This window comes from Amphiprion ocellaris, chromosome 19 (genome assembly GCF_022539595.1).
Source record: "Amphiprion ocellaris isolate individual 3 ecotype Okinawa chromosome 19, ASM2253959v1, whole genome shotgun sequence".
Lineage (NCBI taxonomy): Eukaryota > Metazoa > Chordata > Actinopteri > Pomacentridae > Amphiprion > Amphiprion ocellaris.
The window spans coordinates 7,271,906-7,295,896 of record NC_072784.1 but is presented as its reverse complement, the minus strand read 5'-3'; the positions used below and the strand labels follow the sequence as shown (position 1 = coordinate 7,295,896).

The following is a 23,991-nucleotide window of genomic DNA, read 5'->3' as shown; positions in this document are numbered from 1 at the left end:
TTTCAGGAATCTGGCAAATTTTTTTGCTGAATTTTTGGATGACGAGGAAACAATATTTTTTGCTGCCCGTTAATGAAGACAACAGGAGGGTTAACATTCCTTTAGATCACCAAGAAAAAAAAAGTTTATTACCCATTTGGAATATTTCACCAGTGTTATGCTCTTGCACACTGCACAAGTCAAATGTACATAACAGAACTGCCATCACCGGCATTTACAAAGCAGTCGTACTGGAAATTAGTGCAGTGGAATGTGATCGAGAGCCTGTGGAGGAGGAAGTGTTCATGCATCGCAGGTTGTAGAAACAAGTCGAACATGTTCTAGACAGACGCTGTGCTCAGAGCACGAGTGCAGCTCAGTTTGCATATAGTCAAGTTTTTGATTTATCCAATAAATGTTACATGGCAACTTAAATCTCAAGCTAAAGAATTTTGTTAAAATATAACTTATACTGCGTTAAACATGGTGTGAACGTTAAGATGTTATCCTGGACTTACATGTAACAGATGAGAAAACAATCAACTCAAAAGCGCTAAACTTTAAATAATGTTGGAACTGCAAAATAGGCACGTATGGCGGAAAATACACAGCTCTGATGTTACAGTAGATGTTACTCTTTACACAAGATGGGAGGGAGACGGGAAAACAGTGCTATGAAAACAATCATTCTCTGTGCAATCGAAAAGGTACACTCACTCAAAATAAACCACAAAAAGTTGATTAAGTACAGCCTCGTTTTGCAAACTAAGATTAACTGTCTATGTTCTGCTGGATTTTGCAAGCGTTTTGTCCCATGTTCACAGAGCATGCTGAGGTGACGGTAAACAACTAATAACTGATATGAACCGACTGCCCTAAGTGGGGGGAAAAAAAATGTAAGCACACCGAATGAGCAAATATGCACACATTTGTCGTTGTTTTCATCCTTAGTAGCACTGCCTGTTTAAATTAGATGACAAAACTGCAATGACTTTTGGGGGAAGCGGTCGCAGGTTTGTTTGAATGCAGCCACATACAGCAGACAACAACTAGACACATGACTCGTTTAGAGCAAAGCAGACACACATTACACTGACTGAGCATGAGTGTCATCCAAGGAAAACACCGAGAAACGTGATTGCAAAGGAAAACGGGTTTATGCAGAGTGTTGAGCTCAAGACTTGGTAGAAAGGAGGCAGAGAGTCTGTCGGGTGGTGCTTGTGTTTAAATGCTATAGGTTCCCCCACTTCTCTGGAGGAGGAAACTGTTCTAGACCGCCGCTCTCGCTGTGCTCCTGGTCTCCCATGGTGAAGGTTAATGTGTACTGCAGCTGGACTTTCTCCTGAGGAACACAGACAATGGACAGGAGAGGAGGACAGAGGAATTGTTAGACTTCTAGTTAGTAATCAAACATACGAATCGACCAGAGACCAAAACTTCGCTGTAATTCATTGGAAAGTCTTCATCAATTTCAACTACAATCATATTCAAAGCAAATTGTGCCATTTAAGGGGTAAAATATACTGTTTGTGATTTTGATATGGAAGCTCAAAATCGTGTTTATGCTGGACATCTCAACATCCTGTTCTTTGAAAATGGTAGTTTGGTCCACTTAGACCACATCCCCACTAGACTGTTCAAGAAAATCTTTCATTTAACCCTCCTGTTGTCTTCATTTACAGGCACCAAAAATACCGTTTCCTTGTCTGAAAAAAAAAAAAAAATTTAGCAAAAAAATTATATATATAATACAATATATATATATATAACATTTTCAGAATGTGCTTTTTTGCACTAAAACAAAGGAAAGATTTGGAGTTGTGTTTATTTATAGGTTATTATGCTGTGATTTTACTGGTCCGGTCCACTGGAGATCAAATTGGTCTGAATGTGGCCCCTGGACTAGAATGAGTTTGAAACCCCTTGCTCTGGATACTAATAAATGTTGACCTACCTTGTCTGGGTTTGCTAGCAGCAGGATCTGTGTGACAGCAGCAGGAGGAAGGATGGGGTTGAAAGCTGGCAGCTCTGTCCCTGATGGCGGCTGCAGCTTCACGGCCATAGACTGCAGATGAGAAATGAAAACAACAATCTTTCTTTACCGAGGCAGTAAATCAGCTGCAGTATACCTGATTTACTCCACCTGCTGGAGCACAGAGGCTTCTAACTGTCTGGATGCCGACCTTTGGAGCAGTAGTCTGGAAGTTTATGTTGGTGACGGGGACGGGGGCCGAGGACAGCATGGAGATGATCACCACCAGCACATCGGGTCGACACGGAGGCGAGTCCCGAGCGAAGTGGAAGAGAACCCGCAGACTGTGTCCGTCAAACACGGTCACAGGTAACAAACTACCTGGAGAAGGAACAGACAGACAGACGGATAAATCTGTCTCATCGCATAGCTACCACACTCGATACACACAAACTTAATTATTAGCTACAATACTAAACCTGCAACAGTAATTACATTTATCGTCCACTATTAAAATAATCAATAACTATTTTGATATTCTAATAATCAGTATCACTTTTCAGGTTGCAGTTTCTTATACAGTGGTCCCTCGTCTATCGCGGAGGCTACGTTCCAGACGATCTGCAAAGTAGTGACCACATTTTATTAATTATATATATTTTAAGGCTTTATAAATCCCCCCTACACACTGCAGAACACTGCAGAGCAACACTATGGGCAGCGATCAGACGTCTACATGAAATGGACAAGGCCAGATGCTGAATGCTGAGACTGATGCTACAGTCGCTGAGCCAATCAGAGCCCAGCGCTGTATGCTATGCATTTTATTTAGATTAAATATTCTTGTAATATGTTTAAATTATTACTTTTTCATGTTTTTTTTATATTGCTTTCGTTTTTTTAGGCTAGAAAATGCATATTTTACCGCAAAATAATTACAATAATGTAGCAATCGCAGACTCAGGCGCTGTGACTGAACTGCTGTGCTGCAATGCACCATGGGAGTTCAGGGTGTTGGGGGTTTAAATGTCACTATTGTGGTTTATGCTAGTGTTCCAGTGTTATTAGTGTTTGTGTTTTATTGTGTTTTGTGGCTTAGTCAGCCTAGTTAGTTTGGTTAAGTGTTACGTTGTCAGGACTGTGAAGTGTGTTTGATGACTTCCTGCCACATTTTATATGATATCACGCTCCGTGTGTGTCAAAATAAAAGCATCTGCCAGGTGCAGAGTGCATAAAAGGCAGATATCCTTTTTCCAGCGCCACAATTCAACGCAGCTCGCCACAATAATAAATATGTAAAATTACCTATAAACTGCAAAATCCCGCGATAAAGTGAAACCGTGAAAAGTGAACCGTGATACGGCGAGGGACCACTGTATATGAATACTTTCTGGTTTCTTTGCTCCTCTATGACAGTAAACTGAATATCTTTGGTTTGTGGACATTTGTATTGTTTTCACCATTTTACAGACCAAACAACTAATCGATAAATTGAGAAAAAGATCCACACATTAATCAACAATGAACAGAATCATTAGTTTTAACAATATATAACACTGGGTGTAGAAAAGTCAGTGCTGCACGACTGTCTAAATGCATCTTTGCTTGTTTGTTTCCTTCTGTAATTCTGATAAACATCTGCACTTCCAGGTGGGCTAGACATAAGATGAAGTGATCTCTCTTTACTTACTGGGCTGAATGGATTCTATCGGTACAAAAACATCAGTGAGGGTCACTTCTGCAGGAGGAGACTCAGTGGGAGCAGGAGACACGTCCAGCAGTGTGGCTCCAGGGCTGGGCTGACAGTTGGGGAGAGGTGCAGGATGTTCGGGGGCAAAAGCTGGAATGGGGTTCGGGGTAATGTTACCGCCGGACTTGCTCTGGAGATCTCTCAGAGTTGGTTTAGACTGCTGCTTGTCCCTGAAAGCAGAAAATTGGAAACTTATCTTTGTGTTCTTGTGGATTGTTCTGTTGTTTTTGTTTTTGTAACTTGATGCTCTGTTGGACCTTTACAGTACAAACTGAAAATAATCTGCCTTTTTAAGTGGTTAAAATATGTTAAAAACTTAAAATAGTTTGGAAAAATCATTTTCATACAGTCCTGTATTGGTCGTTGATTCAATTCCTCCACAAACAATTGAAGAAAATGCTCAAATCAGCTTTTTTTTTTTTTTGGCAAAAACACAAGCTAGAATGACAATGGGAGGAGTAAATGTGCTGTAGAAATGTCTAATGTTTAAAAGACACAAATCCTTTACCTGCAGTGACTGATATCATACTAAACCTACTTTAATCACATGTATTCCAAAGCACACCCAGCAGACACTAGATCTCAGGCTATTAGTCCAATCTTGATGCTTTTTTCTCTATATTCAGCAGTGACGTGACTGTGCTTCCGTTCTGTTAAATACCATTTGACCTGAAGGCCCTCTGGAGGTAGGGACTGCTGCAGCAACGTCTTTCCCAGCAGGTCCAGCTCGTCCAAGGCAGAGTTCCCGGGGGTGGATCCAGACGAGAGGGGCTGAGGGTGGGGAGGCAGGTCGGGGCTCAGGAGGAGACTGGGTGCTGCTGGGATGTCTGCATCTATGCTGTCAGAGGACTGGAGGGTGCAGAACGTTAGACGGTGATAGACATATCTTGATAAGTTTCAAAGAGGATGCGCGTTTGGAAAAAGTTAGTCGGACCTTCAGAGTTGTAATAATAAATTGACTCACCTGGAAGGAATCCCACGCTGTGGAGTCTTCAGGCTGCGAGGGAGGGTTGGAGGCGTGTGTTCCTTCACTTAAACCTGCGTGATGAGCAACGGCTAGTTATTTTCAAGTTTTCCTTTTGATTGCTTCAAATTTGGACTGTGTGATTCAACTCCTGGAAACATTTTCTACAATTAAAACGACTATCCAGCAATCAACTAACCATGTGATTTTTCTAATATTCATCTGTAGCAACTCTTTGTCAAGTTAAGTAACTTTAAACACGCTTGTGTGTAGAATTTAGTGGCATCTAGTGATGAGGCTGCAGACTGCATCTAACTGAAAACCTCTCTTCTCATCCTCTCTTTCCAATTGTGTAGGTGGTTGCAAAAAAACACAAAGGCTCTAGATCAGGGGTGTCAAACTCATTCTAGTTCAGGGGCCACATTCAGCCTAATTTGAGCTCAAGTGACCAGGAAAATCACAGTATAATAACCGATAAATAACCACAATTCCCATTTTTTCCCTTTGTTTTGGTGCAAAAACGTACATTCTGAAAATGTTCACATTTAAGGAATTATCTTTTTACAGAACATCATGATGAACATGAAATTTCTTAAGAAATTTCTTCAGCAACATTATGCCTCAGTTCATCATTTACACATTACAACTGACAGATCACAGAGTGTCTACAAAGGAACAAAACATTTAGTCACAGGTATCTGAAGTGAATGATATAGTATTTTACTTTATGATCAAAATGACAAAAGACAAAAAACAACACAAAATATTACAAAAATGAAACACAAAATGACAAAAAATGCAACAAACGACATGAAACAAAACAAAAAACGAGACAAAAAAGTTACAGTTTTGGCGACCCGTGGGCCGCATGTTTGACACCCCTGCTCTAGAGCCAGTGTTTAGTTTGTCCATTCTGGGCTACTGTAGATAGACTGTGGTGCAACATGACAGACTCCACAGATATAAAAGGCGAATTGTAAGCGAACAAAAACACAAACGTTTTGTTTCAGGCGATTATATACTGATGAAACATAAAAACGAACGATAAACCCCTTAAATTCCTAACAGCAGACCTTTAATTTAACTAACTGATAAAAAATAAAGCGTTTGACATTCTGTTACCAAGTGACATGAGCTCGTCGTCAAGGAGACTGATCCCCATCTCCTGTGAGGGGGCGTTAAGGCTGTCTGTCGGAGTGGGAAACTCTGGGAAGGAGGGAGGTGACTGAGGTGAAGTGTCCAAACCTGAAAGATCCAGCAGTGCCGTCCCTCCTCCTGGCAGAAACACATTCAAGACTTAACCAATTCTGGAGACGTTTCAGTCTGAAGCCAATCTGCTAAATCGATCTACGTGTTTCTGTGCTTCACCCACCGGTTTGTTTCTGTGCGTTTAAGGTGCTGTTTCCGTTCACGATCTCCCCCTTCACCTGCTGCTTGTACAGGTTGATGACGTGAGTCAGGCTGTCGTTGGCCTGCAGGATCTCCGCTGGGGAAAGACACGAGACAATTCTGATTACTGACATCCTTAAGAATGGATTATCTGGTCAAAGACTGCTTATAAGCTGGTGGACCGGAGTGCTAAACACCATCAAATGCTCTACACTACTGCTTGTACGGACCGTTTTATCGGCTTATTTAAAAAGGAATAAGTCAAAAACAATCTGCATTTTTGTCCTCAGTCATTGAGAGCTGGTTTGATTGCCGATCTGCAGGAGAATCATTCTTGATTTATCACGTTTAATAACATCTGTGTTCAAATTACGCCAGCATGGCAACATAATGAAGATGATCAGAAAAAATGCTCACCCAGAGCTTCATCATTGTCCTCTGTATCACTTGCCAGTCTGAACAGTGTCGGCCTCATTTTCTCACAGCGCTGGTACAGGTCCTGACAACAGAGCAGTAAACGCCTGCGATCAGGTGTCCGATTTACACCTCAGGATACAGTTGTGTACACAGAACTGAACTGACTCCTTTTGCCCCACCTGTATCAGTTCAGTGTTGCTCTGACTGGTGGTGCTGCTGTCATAGTCCTGCAGCAGCTGAGTCAGCAGAGAGACGCTCTCCTTCACCTCCTGGATGGCGTTCACCCGTTTCGACACCTTCTCTGCTCGCTTCTGATCCTACAACCGACAAGACATTCAAGACAGAAACATCGCAAGCTGCATGCCCGGTTACAACCACAACAGAAACACAGAAAGATAGCCAGAGGCATGAATGCAAAAACAAGAAGTTCAGGAAGAGGCCACTCTGAATCTGAATCACTCTGGCAGTGACACACAAAAACTGATCAGACATCCAACCAATTTCCTCACTCAATATGAGGAAATGGGTGCAGGGTTTTATTTCTTTTCTTAAAAATCACATAAAGAACTGTATCTTCAGCAGTAAGAATCTATAACACTGAATGTGGCTAACAAAACTAATTAGCGCGTATGGATTTTTACATCTGTAAATATCTATCTACTTGCACACCAGCCAGGGAGTATTTTACAACACTATTGCACTATTCATTGCATTACACTACTTGGTTCTTAGTGTCTTTTTCTGTTTTTCTACTGTGCCTTGCGTGTTTGCACCGGGGTCTGAGAGAAACGGCATTTCAAGCCCGTCTACGTCCTGTACATGTGGCTGAACTGAAAACAAGGTTGACTTTGACTTTTTAACTTTGAAAAGGAGTAGAAAGGAGAAGAAATGGTTACCTCTTGGACCATCTCTTTGATGAGTTTGTTGGCGGCTTTTAGGTCCTCAGGGTGCGAGCTATTCAACAGGCGAGACAGCATCTGACAAAGCAGACAGCCATGAGGTGAAAAACGAGTGAATAGGCTTCATAACTCCCACAGGCGGGAGAAACACACTAATGGCCAAAACAATAGTGTGCACAGCGGATAAGGATCTGATTCAAAAAGGAAAGTTACTATATCTTAGTTTCGTATTACTGAATATCACATTTTGTTGGACAAGTTTTTACTTTTGATTTCTCCTCGTCCTCAAAAATGGCATTCTTGGGTCTGGGTGTAGGAAGGCTCAGTAGTTTGTCGGGGGGCAGCTCTGGGTCTTGTTTAATAATACCTGATTTACAAGCACAGAACAGGAACAAGAACAAAACGTTAGTTTTTAGCTACACCACGGGCCACATCATCAGATGGCACAACGCCTCTTACCTTGTTTCTTCAGCATCTGATATGCATCTGAGATCTTGGCCTCTTCAGGTAAACCCAAAGTCCAGCTGTAGATCAACTCCAAAACCTTCTTTTTTACTGGTTCGGGCGACCGTGAGCCCAAGTACTGAGTGGGAAAGTGAAGACAATACCCAAGTGATTCACATGCAACAAATACACGATGGAATAAAACATTTTAATAATAATCACACATCGAGACACTCTGAGAAGTCTTACCTTTGGAGAAACCACTTTGATGAGCTCATTGAGAAAACGGAATTTGCCCACTTCACTGTGAAACCTTTTCCCACAGTTTTTCATACACGTCTCCAGGACCTTTTGATAGGACAGGGCAAAAATATAAAAATCAGTGTGATCTAAAAATTCTGTTAAGGCCAGTGTTTGTTCTATTTCAGATCTGAACTCACCAGTAAGGCCTGCATGGCCTCCCACTCTTGTGGAGACTGGATCTTGTGGGCCAGGAGCCTGGTGGCCAGCTGAGGTCTGCAACACAACCAACACGTGAAAGTAAGTCACAAAATAAAGTACGGGAATACGGCAAGAACAATCAAAATAATAATATTTGTTTGACTTTAAACACCAGTAACATAGTATGTGAGTTTTGATCATTTTTTCTGTTTCACTTTAAATCAACACTACTAGCAGTCACATTATCCCCAAAAGCATTTCTCAAAACAGTTGAGAATGATTTGTATTTACCAGTCAAATATATCATGATTGTTTTTAGCTGGAACATGGACAGAGTAAATACTAAATACATGTTTTAATTTTCTATCATGGTTAGCGATGATGATCAGTTTAGATTCAACAGGAAAAACAGTCATTCTTTGGCAGAAAAAAATATTTATTTCAGCAGCCAGGATCTCTGGCGTTAATAAACGTGAATTAGCAAAAAGCCAGACCATAATTACAGAATGATGCACAAACAATGTCCAGGCCCTGGGGCCTGCTCTTACCCCTCCAAATCATTGTTGAGCTGGTCACAGAAAGCATGGATACTACTCCAGTCTGTGTCTCTGTTCAGTGGATTTGTGGCTCTGTCTGAAATGTTAGAAAATGGAAGATGACACAACAGAGGTAAACAGCTGTTATTTCAACTTCACTGCATTACAACAACTTGTTGTTTTGATCTGTGAATACATAAGCATTGAGTTTAGGTGCAGTAATGTGGAACTAAATGTTTAATTTTGACTTGTCATTTTCATTTGGTTCAAATAAACAGCAGTCATTCCAACCTGTTCAGTAGTTTCTACACTCGGTTGCAACTTTATTCAGCACTCCTACCTAAAATGAATGCACTGTTTTTGTAATTAAATTAACAAAATATTACGACAATGCAATATAAATGAACACATTTAAACAGAACCACTAACCACAGTTTTAAAAAAATGACCTATAAAGCTTAATTAACACCTGGCTACAACAGTTTCAACAAAAATTGCAATTAAGTCACAGAGTCTTTGAGTGAATACGTCCCAGGTGTCTCACCTGACTTTAACAAATAGAACATTTCTGGAATATTTTGAAGAGACAGGTTGAGTAACACAACCCCTTCAAAAATAAGCAGCTGAAGAAAATATCTGAAGAATGACAGAAAATGTCTTTAAAAATATGTGAAACACTGCTATCCTCCATTCCTAGGAGGATTTAGACTGTCATCAAGAATAAAGCAAGACAAACACAACATTTAGATCTCTGTAATGAAGAGCGTGCTAACTTGTTGCCTTGAGTTCCTACTAAGAAATCTGTATTGGAATATACCAAATATAAACTGTTAATTTTTCATTTTACATAAGAGAAAATTCCTACTGTTCAGCTTACAAGTAATGCAGTTATAACAAGGTGACACACAGTCTGAATTCATAATAACACACTAAAAACTTGAAATAATTGCTCATAAATGCACCTTACTGTCAATGGACACTTTATAAATGCACCTTACTGTTCACTGCATCCTTACATATTCATTTGATTTTATTTACATACTTCCGGTGACCACTACAACTCATGCTACTACTATAAGAGCTCGCCAACAGAATTTTGTTGTATTTTCATGTACACTGACAATAAAGGCATCTTATCTCAATTTAGAATCATCTGACATCTAAGTGATATTGCACTGGGGTGTATTCACTTCTGTGTTGTCTAATATTAGCTACAAGTTGCTGATAAACCCCCTACTGAGTGTCTTTACACAGAATATTTAATGGCAGCATCAATATTCAGACACATGATAGCTACTATAAATAAGGATGGTGAGTCATAAATAAACATGCATGAGCGAAGCAAGCCAGAAAGCTCAGGAAGGCCTCCAGGCTTGCTGAGTGACTTCATAATTCAACATTTATTAGCAGTGTGCCACATAAACCAGCATGTCACTGAGCAGGCAAATACACAGGGCAGGTGCTAAGACACTGTAACGTTAGCTAGCTAACTGTGTCACAGTCTCGATCTTTCTTACGAGGTCACCGGTTTTCCAAAATCAGAATCTAACCTATGTGACTAAAAAATGTTGCCCCCGTGATGTTGTCGCCACAGCCAGGCTGAGCTACCGAGCCGTGACGCTAAAGCTCCGCTCGGTTGTGTGTTGACAGCTGGCAGCCACAGCTCCGGAGCTATCGGTTAGCATCCTGGATGTGACGGCGGGGTCCCCTCTAACGGGACACGGGCAGCCGTGTGCAGCTGTCAGCCCGTCTACAACAGCTTCCACGAGATAATCTGTCAGTACCCGGGTCTCCAGACAGCAATAACTCGGTGAAATAAGTTTAAAACACTCACTGATACGAGACTCCAAACTCTCCGCATCGGGCGGCGCAGCCATCACTGCGAGATTTATGTGGAGCTTCAGTCTCGCGAGAGTAGCACGGACACGTAGAGAGGCGGAAGAGCCGCAGAACTAGAGAACTTAGAAATAACGTTGACATTTACAAATAGAAAACACACCTGCTTTTCAACTCTAAGGGGTCAGTTTAAACATAATAATAATAATAATAATAATAATAATAATAATAATAATTAAACGGAGGTAAAAAATTTCGTTGTCAAATTACTGCGATGAAACATTAAATAATATAATTAAGATTCTTTAATCTCCTAGGATCTGGTGTCCATATACGTGGACATAATTTTTCCCCCCAAAAAGAGCGTATTGTTCATAATAATGATAATAATAAAAATAATAACATTAATAATAAAATTAGAATAATAAAAATAATGATAACAATATAAATATAATATGCATACAATATAAATACAAAGAAATATAATAAACATAATCACATAATAGATTTTATTCAGTTATGTTTATTGGTTACTCCTTATCCCAGATAACGAGAAGAAATCTAAAGTGCAAGCCTGACCAAGACCAAAGATCAACCTCTTAAGACCAAAGGGTGTTAAGAGGTTGATCACCGTCAATCCTGATAATCCTACCAATTATTCATTAATATTGAGGATTATAACCCTTTATATGCCACTTTTTTAAGCAATGCCATTGTTGTTTGTTTAATGAAAAACAATAAAAATGTACAAATTTTCTTTAATTGCTGATAAGATTTATTAATCATGATCGCAATCTGGGATATCTCAATTATTAGCAACATTTATTTTGATGCATTATTATTTGAGTGGCACAAGAATAAAGAATCCCACGTTTTAACTTATATGTACTGTTCTTGTATTATGCACTGCTTCAGTGTTCTAACCTCCTGTTTGGACTGTTGCCTTATATTACTGTAGAAAAGGCGAAAAATATAAGATCACTTTGAAAATTAACAAGTTTATTTTTTTAAACTGTCACAAACACACAACATACATCTTTAAAATTCTTGATTTTTGTGTCTGGATTGTATATTTTTGCATGTTTCATAACCTCTTGCTGCACTTTAATTTAACTTATCTTTAGACAAAATTTGAAATTCTCCTCTTTATATGGGTTTAGATGATGCCATGAGTTTGGTGTGTTGCCCAAACAGTAAAAATATAAATAAATAAATGAAACTGACAAAATATATTTAGACTGCATGAAGATTAAGATATTTACAATATGTCATATACATGCCTTAAACATTTTAAATACGCATATGATAAGTGAAATTAAGAGCACTCCCTGGTGTACAAAAAATGACGATGACAAAAATAAAAGTGTCATCTTTCCCACGGATGGTACAATTTTGGTTATAATTATTTTTGTGAGTTTTACATGACAAATAAACAATAATGTGCATGAAAACATATTAAAATGACATTGACATAGGACATATGACATTTTAGCCACGAATGTAATTATAAAGTGTACACGTGGATGGAAATAACAATTCTAGTAAACAATTTCTATGATCTCAGAGCTTCGTTAAGTCAGAATACAGACGCCTACCGGAAGTTGAGCGTCTTCAAAATTAAAGCAACAGCGCTGGCTCACATATATTTACCAATATAGATCTTTTTTTAAAGAATTTTGTAACACAATTAAAGTTAATTTACTTGAGCTTCATCTATAAACACGTTGCACCTCGTCTCTTCGTTTTATTGTTTTCAATACTGTAAAGGTTAGTTTTATTTTAACCTGGTTGACCAGAAATATTGCTAAACAATTGCTTACTTTACGGATTATTAACAAAACTTGTGAATTTAAAAAAAAGTGTCACAAAAATTGCATTTTAAAAGATTACATTCAACATAATCAAAGGAAATGTGCAAAACTCAATGGGAAAATGCATCATAATTGGGCATTTTCTATTTAATTTACATTTGAGACTACAGCTACTCTGGTCAGACAGGACAGAAGCATTGCACAAATATTAACCAACTGCCAGAATATTGTCATTTCGTTAGTAAGTCGTATTTTTCCTTGTCTGCACCACCATAAAGAGATAAGAGGGGATATATTGGCTCTTTAACCTTGTGCGCACTGATGAAAAATGGCAAAATCTGGGGAAATTTCCTGTTTCAATGCAGCTAGTTTAATTTAAGTGAAGTATTTTACTGCCATATAGCGACTAGAAGACGTCTGCCAAGGCTGCAGCCGGGAAATAAACCTGTAACCAGAAACCTCCCCTTCCTAATTATAGAGGAGCCGCAGCTCTGCAGCGCCCTCCAGCGACAGCTATTGTGCGCTTCACTGATTGTTGAGCACAACAAGGAGAAGTATGGAGCGAGTAACGGGATTTGCTTTAAACCAGGACCTGTTCTGTCAGAAGGAGCCGGAGTGTTTGCAGCGCTGCGGGTATCAGGAGGACAGTTTATTGTGAGGAGCTGGATGATGGTTTATGATGGAAGCAGCGACATGGAGGAGTGAGAGGAGCCGCTGAAACTGTTTGTGGCGCAAAGCGATGCAGACTGGCCCTCCGTGCGCTGGCACCTCCGTTTTTTCGTTGACAAAGCAGCATAAAAGAAGAAAGCGCAAGTTCCTTCCTGCCTGCCGCTTCGTTTGGCCGCAGGTTTGTGCGCAGAAATAGTTGCTGTGGTTTTCGCAGATGCTGGCTTCCTGGATCAGACTCAGACGTGCCAGCTGAACTTCATATCGAGCTCATATGGTGCCATGCTGACCCGGTCCGCATGTCAAAGTGTGGAATGGCATCACAGAGGGTCTTACAGGACTGGTGCCGCGTCATGTGCGCCAACTACCCCAGTGTGGACATCAAGAACATGTCAGCCTCATTCAGAGATGGACTTGCTTTCTGTGCCATCATCCACAAACACCGCCCTGACTTGATGTGAGTAGTTTCATATCGCTGTGTGGACTCTGCACTGTTTTCTTGGCTTCTCTGTCTTTTATCTGTGGAATTTTCTGAACACTGTAAACATTAGTTTCTGTCCTTATCAGCTGCTGGAATCCTGGCCTGAGATTCAACTGTTCTCTTGACAGACTTCTCCAGACTGACTAACGTGCAGTCTAATCTGGAGCACTGAGGCACCTGGACAGTGTCTAGGTCTAATCCTTTGCTTAAGCTGTCCCAGTCTCTCTTCTTAACCTTTTCTTGTCCAGTTTAATGGGATCAGATGGTTTGTTTTTACCTTTTATCTACAACTGACAGCTGACTGAGAATCATCTCTTAATCTCTGATCGCCCGCTAGTATAATGGTTTGAGTCTGTCAGTGTCTGATTTGTCACCATTTACAGTAGACAACAGAAGTGAGTTCAGCTTTGTGTAATATCACTGGTGTGAACCTCAACAGGACTATTACAGTGAATGCATAGTCCTGACAGTGAAGCAAAGAGGTGGAAGTATAATCATAGGGTGCAACATGTGTTGGTTAGATGACATTTATAGATGGCACCATGAATGCCTGTAGATATACCAAAATACTGATTGACTAGATGACTTTCAGTCTGCAGAAGCTTGACAAAAGAGAAATGTTCCAGCTTGATAAGAAGCTGAAGCACACTGCCCAAACCACAAGAGTTTCTAAAGAAGAACAAACTATGCCATGTCTCGTGACTCTAATCAAATTAAGCAATTTTGGGGGTTTAAAAAGAGAAAAATAGAGAAACAAAATCCCTCCAGCGAAAAAGCAGCTGAAAAAAAGTCATCACTAAAGAGAAAATCTTTTCAAAATTTTGTGCAACCCTAATGTCCGACATGCCGAGGAGGATTGAGGCTGTCATTAACAATAAAGGTGGACTACCATTCAAAAGTTTGGGGTCATATAGAAATGTCCTTATTTTTGAAAGAAAAGCACTTTTTTCCATAAATATATCATTAAATGAATCAGAAATCCAGTCTAGACATTGTTAATGTGGTGAATGACTATTCTAGCTGGAAACAGCTGATTTTTAATGGAAAATCTCCATAGGGCTACAGAGGAACATTTCCAGCAACCATCACTCCTGTGTTCTAATGCTACATTGTGTTAGCTAATGGTGTTGAAAGGCTCATTGATGATGAGAAAATCCTTGTGCAATTGTGTTAGCACATGAACAAATGTCTGCGTTTTTATGGAAAGCATGAAATTACCTGGGTGACCCCAAACTTTTGAACGGTAGTGTACAACATCTGAAATTAAAGATTTGAGTCTTAGTAATACTGACTTCTGTTTCTGAGTTTCTACTGTGAGGCCTGTATTTTTCGTTAGACATTTGAACAGATGTCCTGCTGTTCAACTTAAAGTAATCCAGTCACTGTAATGTGATACAATTTAGAATCATTTCACATTTCAGTGATATTGCACATTCACCACTCACAGCTGTAGTACACTGTGGCTGCTGTTTTTTTTTTTTTTTTTTTGTTTGTGTCTCATCATCATCAGCTAATCGATCTCTCCATTTTCTTCCTCTTGCTCCAGAGATTTCAGCTCCCTCTCCAAAGATAATGCTTATCATAATAACAAACTGGTGAGTCATTTCCATCTGTGTTTGCACACCAAAAAGCATTTCTCTGACAGCTCTGTGTTCAACATACATTTCCTGTTCAAAAAAAAGTTGCCACTTGGATTTAGCTAAGCAAATAGTTCAGAGCCTTCCATTGGATAATTACTGCAGTGATGAATATGTTTCAGCTGCAACAACTTATTCAACCCTTGCTGATGCAGTGAGGAGCTTCTCATTTCTTAAACAACCATGTTGGAAGACATCCTGTGGTCATGGAAAGGATGTTAATCTGTCTCAGAAGGGTCAAATTATTGGCCTGCATCAAGCAAAGAAAACAACTAAGGAGATTTCTGATACCACTAAAATCAGGTTAAACACCGTCCAACGCATTATTAAAACCTGAAGGATAGTGGAGAACCTTCATCTTCCAGGAACAAATGTGGTCAAAACAAACTCTTAGATGATCGTAGGAAATCAACAGTAGAACTCACAGCTATGTTTAATAGTGACAGTAAGAGCATTTCAACTCGCGCAATGCAAAGGGAACTCAAAGGATTGGGACTAAACAGCTGTAGCTCTAAGAAAACCACTAATCAGAAAAAAGGCTTCAATTTGCCTGTGGGGGTTAGAGTTATGATCTGGGGTTGGTCAGGTTCAACAACGTTATGTTCCCAAAGAATGAGGTCAGCTGACTACCTGAATATACTGAATGACCACGTCTTTCCATCAATGGAGTTTTTCTTCCCTGATGGTCATGGACATGTTCCAAGATGATGATGCCAGGATTCATGGGGCTCACATTGTGAATGAGTGAATCAGGGAGCATGAGATGGATTGTCCTCCACAGAGTCCAGACCTCAGCCCCATTGAGAATCTTTGGAATGTTCTGGAGAAGACTTTGTCTGACTCTCCCATCATCAATATAAGATCTTGGTGAAAAATTAATGCAGCTCTGGACAGAAATAAATGCAGAAGCTTATTGAAATGATGCCACAGTGAATGCGTGTCGTTCTCAGAGCTAAAGGGGGTCCAATGAAACATTAGAGTGGGCGACTTTTTTTTTTGGACAGGCAGTGTATATTTATTACCGGCATAAATCATCGTCAAAAGTAATTTGCTGTCATTCTCTGCTCATCTTTTTGGGTCTGTAGGCATTTGACGTTGCAGAAACGAAGCTGGGGATCCCTGCACTGCTGGATCCACAAGACATGGTTTCCACCGAGGTGCCTGACTGTTTAAGCGTCATCACCTACCTTTCTCACTACTACTACTACTTCAACAAGAAGGCTTGTGGTGTGTTGAGTATAAACTATCTTTTCAGTTTAATAGTTCTAAATTGTCTGCTTTATTTTGTAGATACTTGCAGCAAAACAACCAGCAGAGGTTTATTTCCCTGCTGAAACGCACTTTACCAAGATACATGACTGTTGAAGGTCTTTACAGTAGGATCATATTTGTGGGGTTTTAGACTCTTTACAATATCTACAAATTCATACCTCTTAGAGAATTTGTTGTGCAGTTGTACTTCTTTATCACCTCCATCGCTGGTAGCACTTTTGCTGAACTGTTCTCTGTTACTCTTCAAACTATATAATCTTAAAACAGCCCACTTCCTTCCTCAAAGCACAATTCTATCTTCACATTCTCGTTTGCCAAACTGTGCTCCATTTGAATGTTCTCTCATGACTTTGCAGGTCCTGCCAGATCTCCACACCTCTCTGTCTTAAACAATCTCACAAAGAGTAGAAGTTCTGACGGTCTGAAACGCCTGAAGGTAATGAATCACAGCCTGGTTTTGTCTTACCAAGTCATCTATGTGTTAAAGATCCTCTCTGGTCAAAATCAAGGTTTTATTTACCTCGTTAACATCTCCATATGGAGTTTTTTTATTTGCTAGAAGACATGAAATATTTCCACCTTGAAACTGCAATGTACTGAGAGCAGACTGTCCAATCCGGTCCATTTGTAATGTTCTTGTTCAGAATCGGTTTCTGGTTTGAACTTGTATGAAGTGTATGTATTCATCAGTGAGCTGATGTGCTTGAGTTGCACCATGGGGGAGCGAAGAAAAGAGCAGAGACTTCATAGATCTGCACATTCTAGAGGGAGAAAGAGTGTAGAGTTTCATTTAAGCCATTCCTTTTTGCAAGAAAGGGATTATTTTCATGAAAACAGCTTCTAAATATATAACTCTGGTACATGAAGATGTGTTTTAAAGCAATGACCAGAGAGAGATTTGAATCATCCGAGTGGCTGGTTTCTCTTCACTTTTCAGAACCTGACTGATCTGGAAACCAGTGGAGAAGATCACTTTTCGAACACGAGGCCACAAAAAGTGTGTAGTTTGTGTTTCAAGCCTGTGCACCTTATACAGAGACATTTAATAGATGGAAAGGTTTACCATCGCAGTTGTTTCAGGTAACAGCAACTTGTTTTTTCTGCTGCTATTTATGTGGATACACCCAGTTAGTGTGCATTTGGTTTGGATGGGCTGCAGTTCAAACATAAAAATGCATATCAAATGACTTCTGTAATCATATTTGGGTCAATATATAATTGCGGGACTTTTTGTAACATAGTTGACATTTTTGCTGTCTTCAGGTCTAAAATCAACATGACCACCTGTAACCAAACACCACATGGCATTTTTAGACAATGATTCTTCTCAATGATATATATACATTTGAGTAAAATTGAAATTGAATGTTATTTTTAAAGATACTGTAGTAAACCTGTTGACATGCCATAAATCCACACTTGACTCACACACTACTTTATATTAAATAACTCAGAAAGCCTTGGAGTCTTGCCAGTCTTTTCTTCAGGAGGAAATGACATCATGTGGAGCAGGTCATGTGATTGGATTTTTTTCCCTTTTTTTTAAAAATGTGATTTGGAATTAACACATTTCCTTGAGAGGTGTTTTTGTAATGGGTAACTTCTTGGACACAGATACAATTTGTTATTTCCCATATAAATTTTGATATATTGCCAAAAAAGAAATATGTGTCATGATTATCTCAACTTAATAAAAAGAACACAATCAAAATATTTTTTGAACAAGCTCATTTTATTATTGTATACCTAATTAGAAGATGATTGTTATTAAATTTGGACGGTTATTTAGTTGACATTTTAGTGATATCCAGTCATTTTTTAATAATAAATGATTGTTTCCACAATAAATAATTACGGAATTTGTAAAGATATGATCATAATGAACATAAAAACTTTTTTTTTTTTTTTTTTTTTAACTTTTAATAAAAATCTATGCAAGATATATCCCATGGACTTCAAAAGTCCCTCAATTATATATTGAGCCATGTAATATACATGCTTATCTAATCTATCTTTTTTTTTGTTGTTTTTTTTGACTATTTTGTAGTGCATTTAGATGACAAACCCGATTGTGTTAATGATTGTTGTCTTTCAGGTGCAAAGTGTGTCACAGCACTCTTTTAGCCGACTCTTATACACGAGGAAGTGATACTGGCTCCTTGATCTGCACTTACCATACAGTAGATGGTAAAAGCACTTACATCAACCTCAGTCAGCAACCTGGATCTTCTGATAATCAGCCTGAATCCAAGTTTCAGGAAGTTTTTTTTTCTCTGGCGGGATTAGCTATCACAAGCGTCCCTCGTTACACTAAAAAACCAGAGTCACAGGTCAGACTGGTTTCTAGAACAACAGAAGCAGATGAGAGGGAACGGCAGGAGAGGAGCCGAGAGATTAAAAACAGGGAATCTCCTGTTGGACCTCCTCGTCTTCCTCAACCCAGTGTTAAGGACAAAATGGTGAAGGGAGGTGAGCAAAATCAACCTGCATCTACAGTGGGAAACAGGGAAGTAGAGCAGAACGCAACAGAAACCCCTGAGCTCTCTTCTTCTGGTGCAACAGAAGGAAGTCGTCCTGTTCCAGCCCCCAGACGGATGTTAGACTCCTCTGGCGTTCCTGTTCCTGCACCCAGGATCAAAACATCCCAGACGATGATCAGCTCCCCAGCTGCAGGTAAGCAAACACAATCCTGTTTCTCTGTAAACGCTCAGCTCTGATCACTGTATATGTGTACTCTGTGTGTGTTGTAGCTGTAACTCCATGTCTGTCTTTGTTTTTTGGGATGAAAATATGATTTTTTTTTTTTACTTTCCTCCTTTGTTTTCTGTGCAGGCAGTTCATCCAGCCCAAGTAAATCTCCACCTACTTCGTCTCACATGTAAGTTCACAGAAACAGTCTGTTCTCAGTTTGCATGTAGCACAAACTTTAACTCTCTCCTGGGTTTCTCTTAAATCTTTTACACAGTCACGGCCTCCTTTATTCTGCACATTTTACCTCTCTGCCTGGCTACTTATCTGTTACATTAAATAATTGAAGCAACCAGAATAGTTTATATATATTTCATATTTTTATTTTATTTTTGTAATTACATTTTTTAAAATTCCTTATTTGATATGGACAGTGCACGTTAGTGAGCGTCTGTTTAGACATCAATAGACATAAATACGCCAGATTATAACAACAATGCTAATTTACATTAGTCCCTAGGCAGGTAAAAAAAAACAACGTAACAGTGAAACATAGGACAATACGTCACAATAAAAGCACATTACAAAAAGTACACAAAGAAAACATAACAGTGAAACATACAGTGCAACACAGGACAATAAATCACAATAAAAGGACAATAGGTCACAATAAAAGCACATTTAAAAAAATACACAAAGAAGTTAAGGGTCAGTGGCTGCAAGACTGGTTCACTTTCAGCCACTGTTTAAGGTGAGTTTTGAAAGTTGGTAATGTGGGATATACAGTCAAGCCCGAAATTATTCATACCCTTGCAAATTTTGACTTATAGTTTTTATTCCACCAGCAAGTTTTTTTTTGATTGGAAATGACACAGATGTCTCCCAAAAGATAAGATGATGTACAAGAGGCATTATTGTGAAAAAAAAATGTCTCAGCTTTTATTTACATTTAAAAGTAACTTTAAGTTAAAATTTACTAGGGGTATGAATAAGTTTGAGCTTGACTGTATGTGTGCAAAATAATATTGGAAATAAAGAAAGAGAAAATGTGCAAAAAAGTTGAAATATAACAAGTAACACCATCTAAATGTTAGAAAAATCCTCAAACACAACATAAAAATAGCCTCATAAAGTGCTGCCATGATGATAAATTACTGACCAGCTGCTGGAAAGAGTCCACACTGTAAATACTAATAAAGCACAGAGTTACAGTGATAAACACTCACTAGTATAACTGAGTAATCACCTGTCTCTGTTATGTACATTTTTATGTTCCTGGACTTCGTGTAGCAACAGCCCTAAAGTGCAAACCAACCACCCGTGGATGACCATCGTGCATCCTGGACCCTGGACTCAGCTACCTCCAGCTCCAGCTCCTGTACCGGCTCCTCGATCCAAGTCTGTCTCTAACCTGCGGGTGTCATGGAATAGACCCAAAATGCCTCCTCTGAATCCCTTCGAAGAGGAAGAAGAAGAGGAAGACAACCAGAGAGAAGCTGCTCAGCAGGAATCTGGGGACCAAACTGTGGCAGTAGTCTGTTCAGAGAACGGTGGGAACACAGATGCGGAAAATCCTAACATTTCATCTGAGGAGAATAAAATGAAACCACCTGAGAAACCCATTCTAACAAAGAAATCAGGCTTCAGAGATGGTGGAGGAGATACAGCACGTGATTCAGAAAAGGAAATGAGTGGAGTTACTAACAAAGTGGAAGCTTCTAGTGAACCATGTGGAGATGTTTGTCAGATTGGTTCATCAGCTGTCTCTAAAGCAGCACCGAGGCTGGATAAATCCTCAGAAGCAACACAGAGTCATGTTTTACCCAGAAGTCTTTCTGTGCCATCGATCCCATCTGACCTGACTCCCTCAGTGCCTGCTGGGCTGAAAGAGGCAAATGAAGGCGTCACATCAGAGAAAAATAAGGTATTGATCAGAGATTTGGGCTTAGTTATTTATATATTTTATTTGCAGTCACTGATTTGTGACAACAGTATTTGACTTTGTAGAATTAGAATTACAGTTTATTCTCTGAGATATATAGGACTTTTATATTATAATATAATATAAAAGTCCTATATATTATATTATATTATATTATATTATATTATATTATATTATATTATATTATATTATATTATATTATATTATATTATATTATATTATATTATATTATATTATATTATTCTACTTTCTTTCCATTTTTAGCTTGCCTGCAAAGAAAACCCTTTTGATCGAAAACCTGCTCTGACCAAATCAACGACTTTTCAGGATCTGTCCTCCAGTCGGGGCCCTGCTCCCGGACACGGTTTCCCACTCATCAAGAGAAAAGTACACTTACAATGTGGAACAAACTCAGAAGACCCGTTGTTATTTGTTGTTCTAAATGCATATTTGACGTGAGACATTGCTAAACAGTAAACTAAAATCTTGCAATTTTGTCATCATCCTCAACCTTCACAAATACTCCAACATTTTGGATGAATTATGTATAACATTTTTGGATGTAGTTGGAGCCAGTTTGACTTTTAGTCCTCCATGTTTGTTGACAGGTGCAGACAGACCAGTGTGTTTCTACAGAAGACCTCCAGGTGCAGATGAGAGAAGTGGATCGACATCTGGAAGCCCTGGAGCAAAAAGGAGTTGAACTGGAGAGGAATCTGAGGGACTGCAAGAACGGTACACCTCACTGATCCTGCGAGTTCTAGACTGGATTATTTACTGGAATCAAATCGCTGTTGTTGAGTGTGGTGTGTTGATACCAACAGTTTAATAGATTTATCTGTGTCATTTATATGTCAGATAAAGAGGAGGAACACATGCTAACAGAGTGGTTCTATCTCGTCCATGAGCGGCATGTTCTGACACGCCAAGATACAGAACTGGTTTATCTGTGAGTAAACGCCACAAGCGTTTGACTTCGATTTCCATAGCTGTTTGTTCCTGAAAATGTTTTCTAAGTCTTGGGAAAAAATGTTTTCTTGTGTTGTTCTTTTTACCAGGACAAAGCAGCAAAAGTTAGAGGACAGACAGGCAGATGTGGAGTACGAGCTCCGATGTCTCCTCAATAAACCGGGTTGGTATAATCCTCTGTGCAGCACTGTTTCACTTTTGTCAGCTCACATATTTGACAAAATAACAATTATTCATCTCAATAAGGTGGGGAATTTGTGACCAACTTGTTCATGATTCAAGGATCAGTAACCTTTAATCCAGAGACCAATATAATTAATAGATCCATCATTTCTAGTTTTAAAACCTATATACAGTTAAGTCTAAAATTCATGTCAAATTTTGATTTAAAGTGAATTTTTGTTTGACCAGTAGGTTTCTTCTGGCTCATAATGACATAAACAGGTGATAAAGGAGAGTAATGTAATATGTTAGAGATGTTAATGATACATCTGCATCAAATCTATCAAATTTTTAACCAAAAATGACCGGGTGAGGTTGTTTTCTTGCAATATCTTAGTAATAAAATGTTTTTATCAATTGATTTTCCAGCTATTCCTCAAAAAACATGTTTTTGATATCATTCCATTTAAACTTTTAAGTTACCTTTTATACTTTTAAAGATATTGTAATGTTTGTATTACTACCCCAATCTGTTTATCACTGATAATATCATACAAGAGGTGATGGAGGGATGAAGAGTAGCAACAACTGGAGGAAAAGAGTGGAAAAATATCAACAAAATGGATGTTGACATTTTTCTACTGCTGTTCCATGTGATATTCTTCTTTTTCAATTATCAAAATGTTCAAAATCTGTTATAAAATGAAAAGCAATCTTATTTCAAACATGAAATCATTCTTGTGTGGACAAAAATTTAATACAAACAATAATACAAATTGTTATTCTTAACCAAAATGACAAAAAAAATGGCATAAAAACACATTGGTTCTTATACGGGTCATTTTTGACCCACTTATGGAAGAGCAAGCTTCTTACCTGGCAAAATAAAGGTTAAATTAAAAAAAAAATGTATAAATGTACCATCTGCTCCTTCAGAGTGTGACTGGAATCAGGAGGATCGAGGTCGAGAGCAGCAGCTGATGAATGAACTTGTGGACATCATCGAACAGAGGAACCAGATCATCAGCTGCTTGGATCAAGACAGGCAGAGGTACACAAGGAAAAAAACAGTACGTTTAGCTTTCACATTCATAGAGATTTATCTACATCCACCTTGTTTTTGTGATTAGGGAAAGAGAAGAAGATCTGCTTTGGGAAGACATGAAGAAGAATAAATGTAAGAAAATCACTTTATTTCACAAAGTCCCCCTTAAATATCACCTTTTTAAATCCTGTTATTGTTTTATTCTTCTATTTATGAGAACATCCTGCAGTTAGCTGTCGTCTCTCCTCAGGCTCCCAGAAGGAAGGACCTAAGGAGCTCAAGAAGTCAAAAGGAAAGTTCAAACCCACAAAAGTATTTAAGATGCTGAACCATAAAACAGAGAGCAGCAAGGACTCCCCGCACAAAAAGAGCTGAAGAACCGCCATTACTGCAGATGAGCTGCTTTCAGATGACAAGAATGTAAAAATGGAAGATGATCAGAGTATGAAATATTTAGTAAGCTTATGTTAAAGCACAGCTCAGTAGCTTTGACTAAATAAAACTTTTCTCAGTGAAAATATTCAGTATTATCGATGTGCATTTTCTCTTTCTACTGGCTTTTTTTTATCTGGCTCTACTTGCTATGTAATAGATGATTATGTATTTTTTTATTGTATTACATGCTTGTATTTGTTGAAGTATACGATGTCTTGACTGTAAAAAGGAATTAATATTAAATCACGTTGATGGA

General features: G+C 38.8%; 2 protein-coding genes across 6 annotated transcripts; one reads left to right on the top strand and one right to left on the bottom strand.

The window, feature by feature from the left end:
- Positions 1 to 100: 100 nt before the first annotated feature.
- On the bottom strand, positions 101 to 10,713 carry LOC111580814 (ADP-ribosylation factor-binding protein GGA1). Of its 2 annotated transcripts, none has more exons than XM_023288720.3 (17): positions 10,626 to 10,713; positions 8,804 to 8,888; positions 8,255 to 8,330; positions 8,064 to 8,162; positions 7,830 to 7,953; positions 7,637 to 7,737; positions 7,368 to 7,448; positions 6,651 to 6,788; positions 6,472 to 6,553; positions 6,038 to 6,151; positions 5,788 to 5,940; positions 4,666 to 4,739; positions 4,363 to 4,550; positions 3,642 to 3,871; positions 2,163 to 2,332; positions 1,934 to 2,044; positions 101 to 1,321 (listed from the first exon to the last, which is right to left on the bottom strand). In XM_023288720.3, exons 1-17 carry the CDS (start codon positions 10,666 to 10,668, stop codon positions 1,211 to 1,213), a joined length of 1,980 nt encoding a protein of 659 aa, XP_023144488.2. In that variant the 5' UTR covers positions 10,669 to 10,713; the 3' UTR covers positions 101 to 1,210. The 2 variants fall into 2 exon arrangements, with proteins under 2 accessions (XP_023144488.2, XP_023144489.2); XM_023288721.3 differs by having other exon boundaries at positions 5,788 to 5,937.
- Positions 2,183 to 23,991, top strand: LOC111580813 (MICAL-like protein 1). 4 transcript variants are annotated; one of them, XM_023288718.3, is made up of 18 exons: positions 2,183 to 2,320; positions 8,243 to 8,354; positions 12,917 to 13,561; positions 15,132 to 15,180; positions 16,308 to 16,449; positions 16,851 to 16,930; positions 17,432 to 17,574; positions 18,590 to 18,963; positions 19,057 to 19,167; positions 19,327 to 19,372; positions 20,473 to 21,106; positions 21,389 to 21,511; positions 21,733 to 21,859; positions 21,983 to 22,073; positions 22,183 to 22,256; positions 23,192 to 23,306; positions 23,386 to 23,432; positions 23,551 to 23,991. In XM_023288718.3, exons 3-18 carry the CDS (start codon positions 13,404 to 13,406, stop codon positions 23,673 to 23,675), a joined length of 2,439 nt encoding a protein of 812 aa, XP_023144486.2. In that variant the 5' UTR covers positions 2,183 to 2,320; positions 8,243 to 8,354; positions 12,917 to 13,403; the 3' UTR covers positions 23,676 to 23,991. The 4 variants fall into 4 exon arrangements, with proteins under 4 accessions (XP_023144486.2, XP_054860928.1, XP_023144484.2 ...); XM_055004953.1 differs by having other exon boundaries at positions 13,028 to 13,561; positions 18,590 to 19,167; XM_023288716.3 differs by having other exon boundaries at positions 18,590 to 19,167.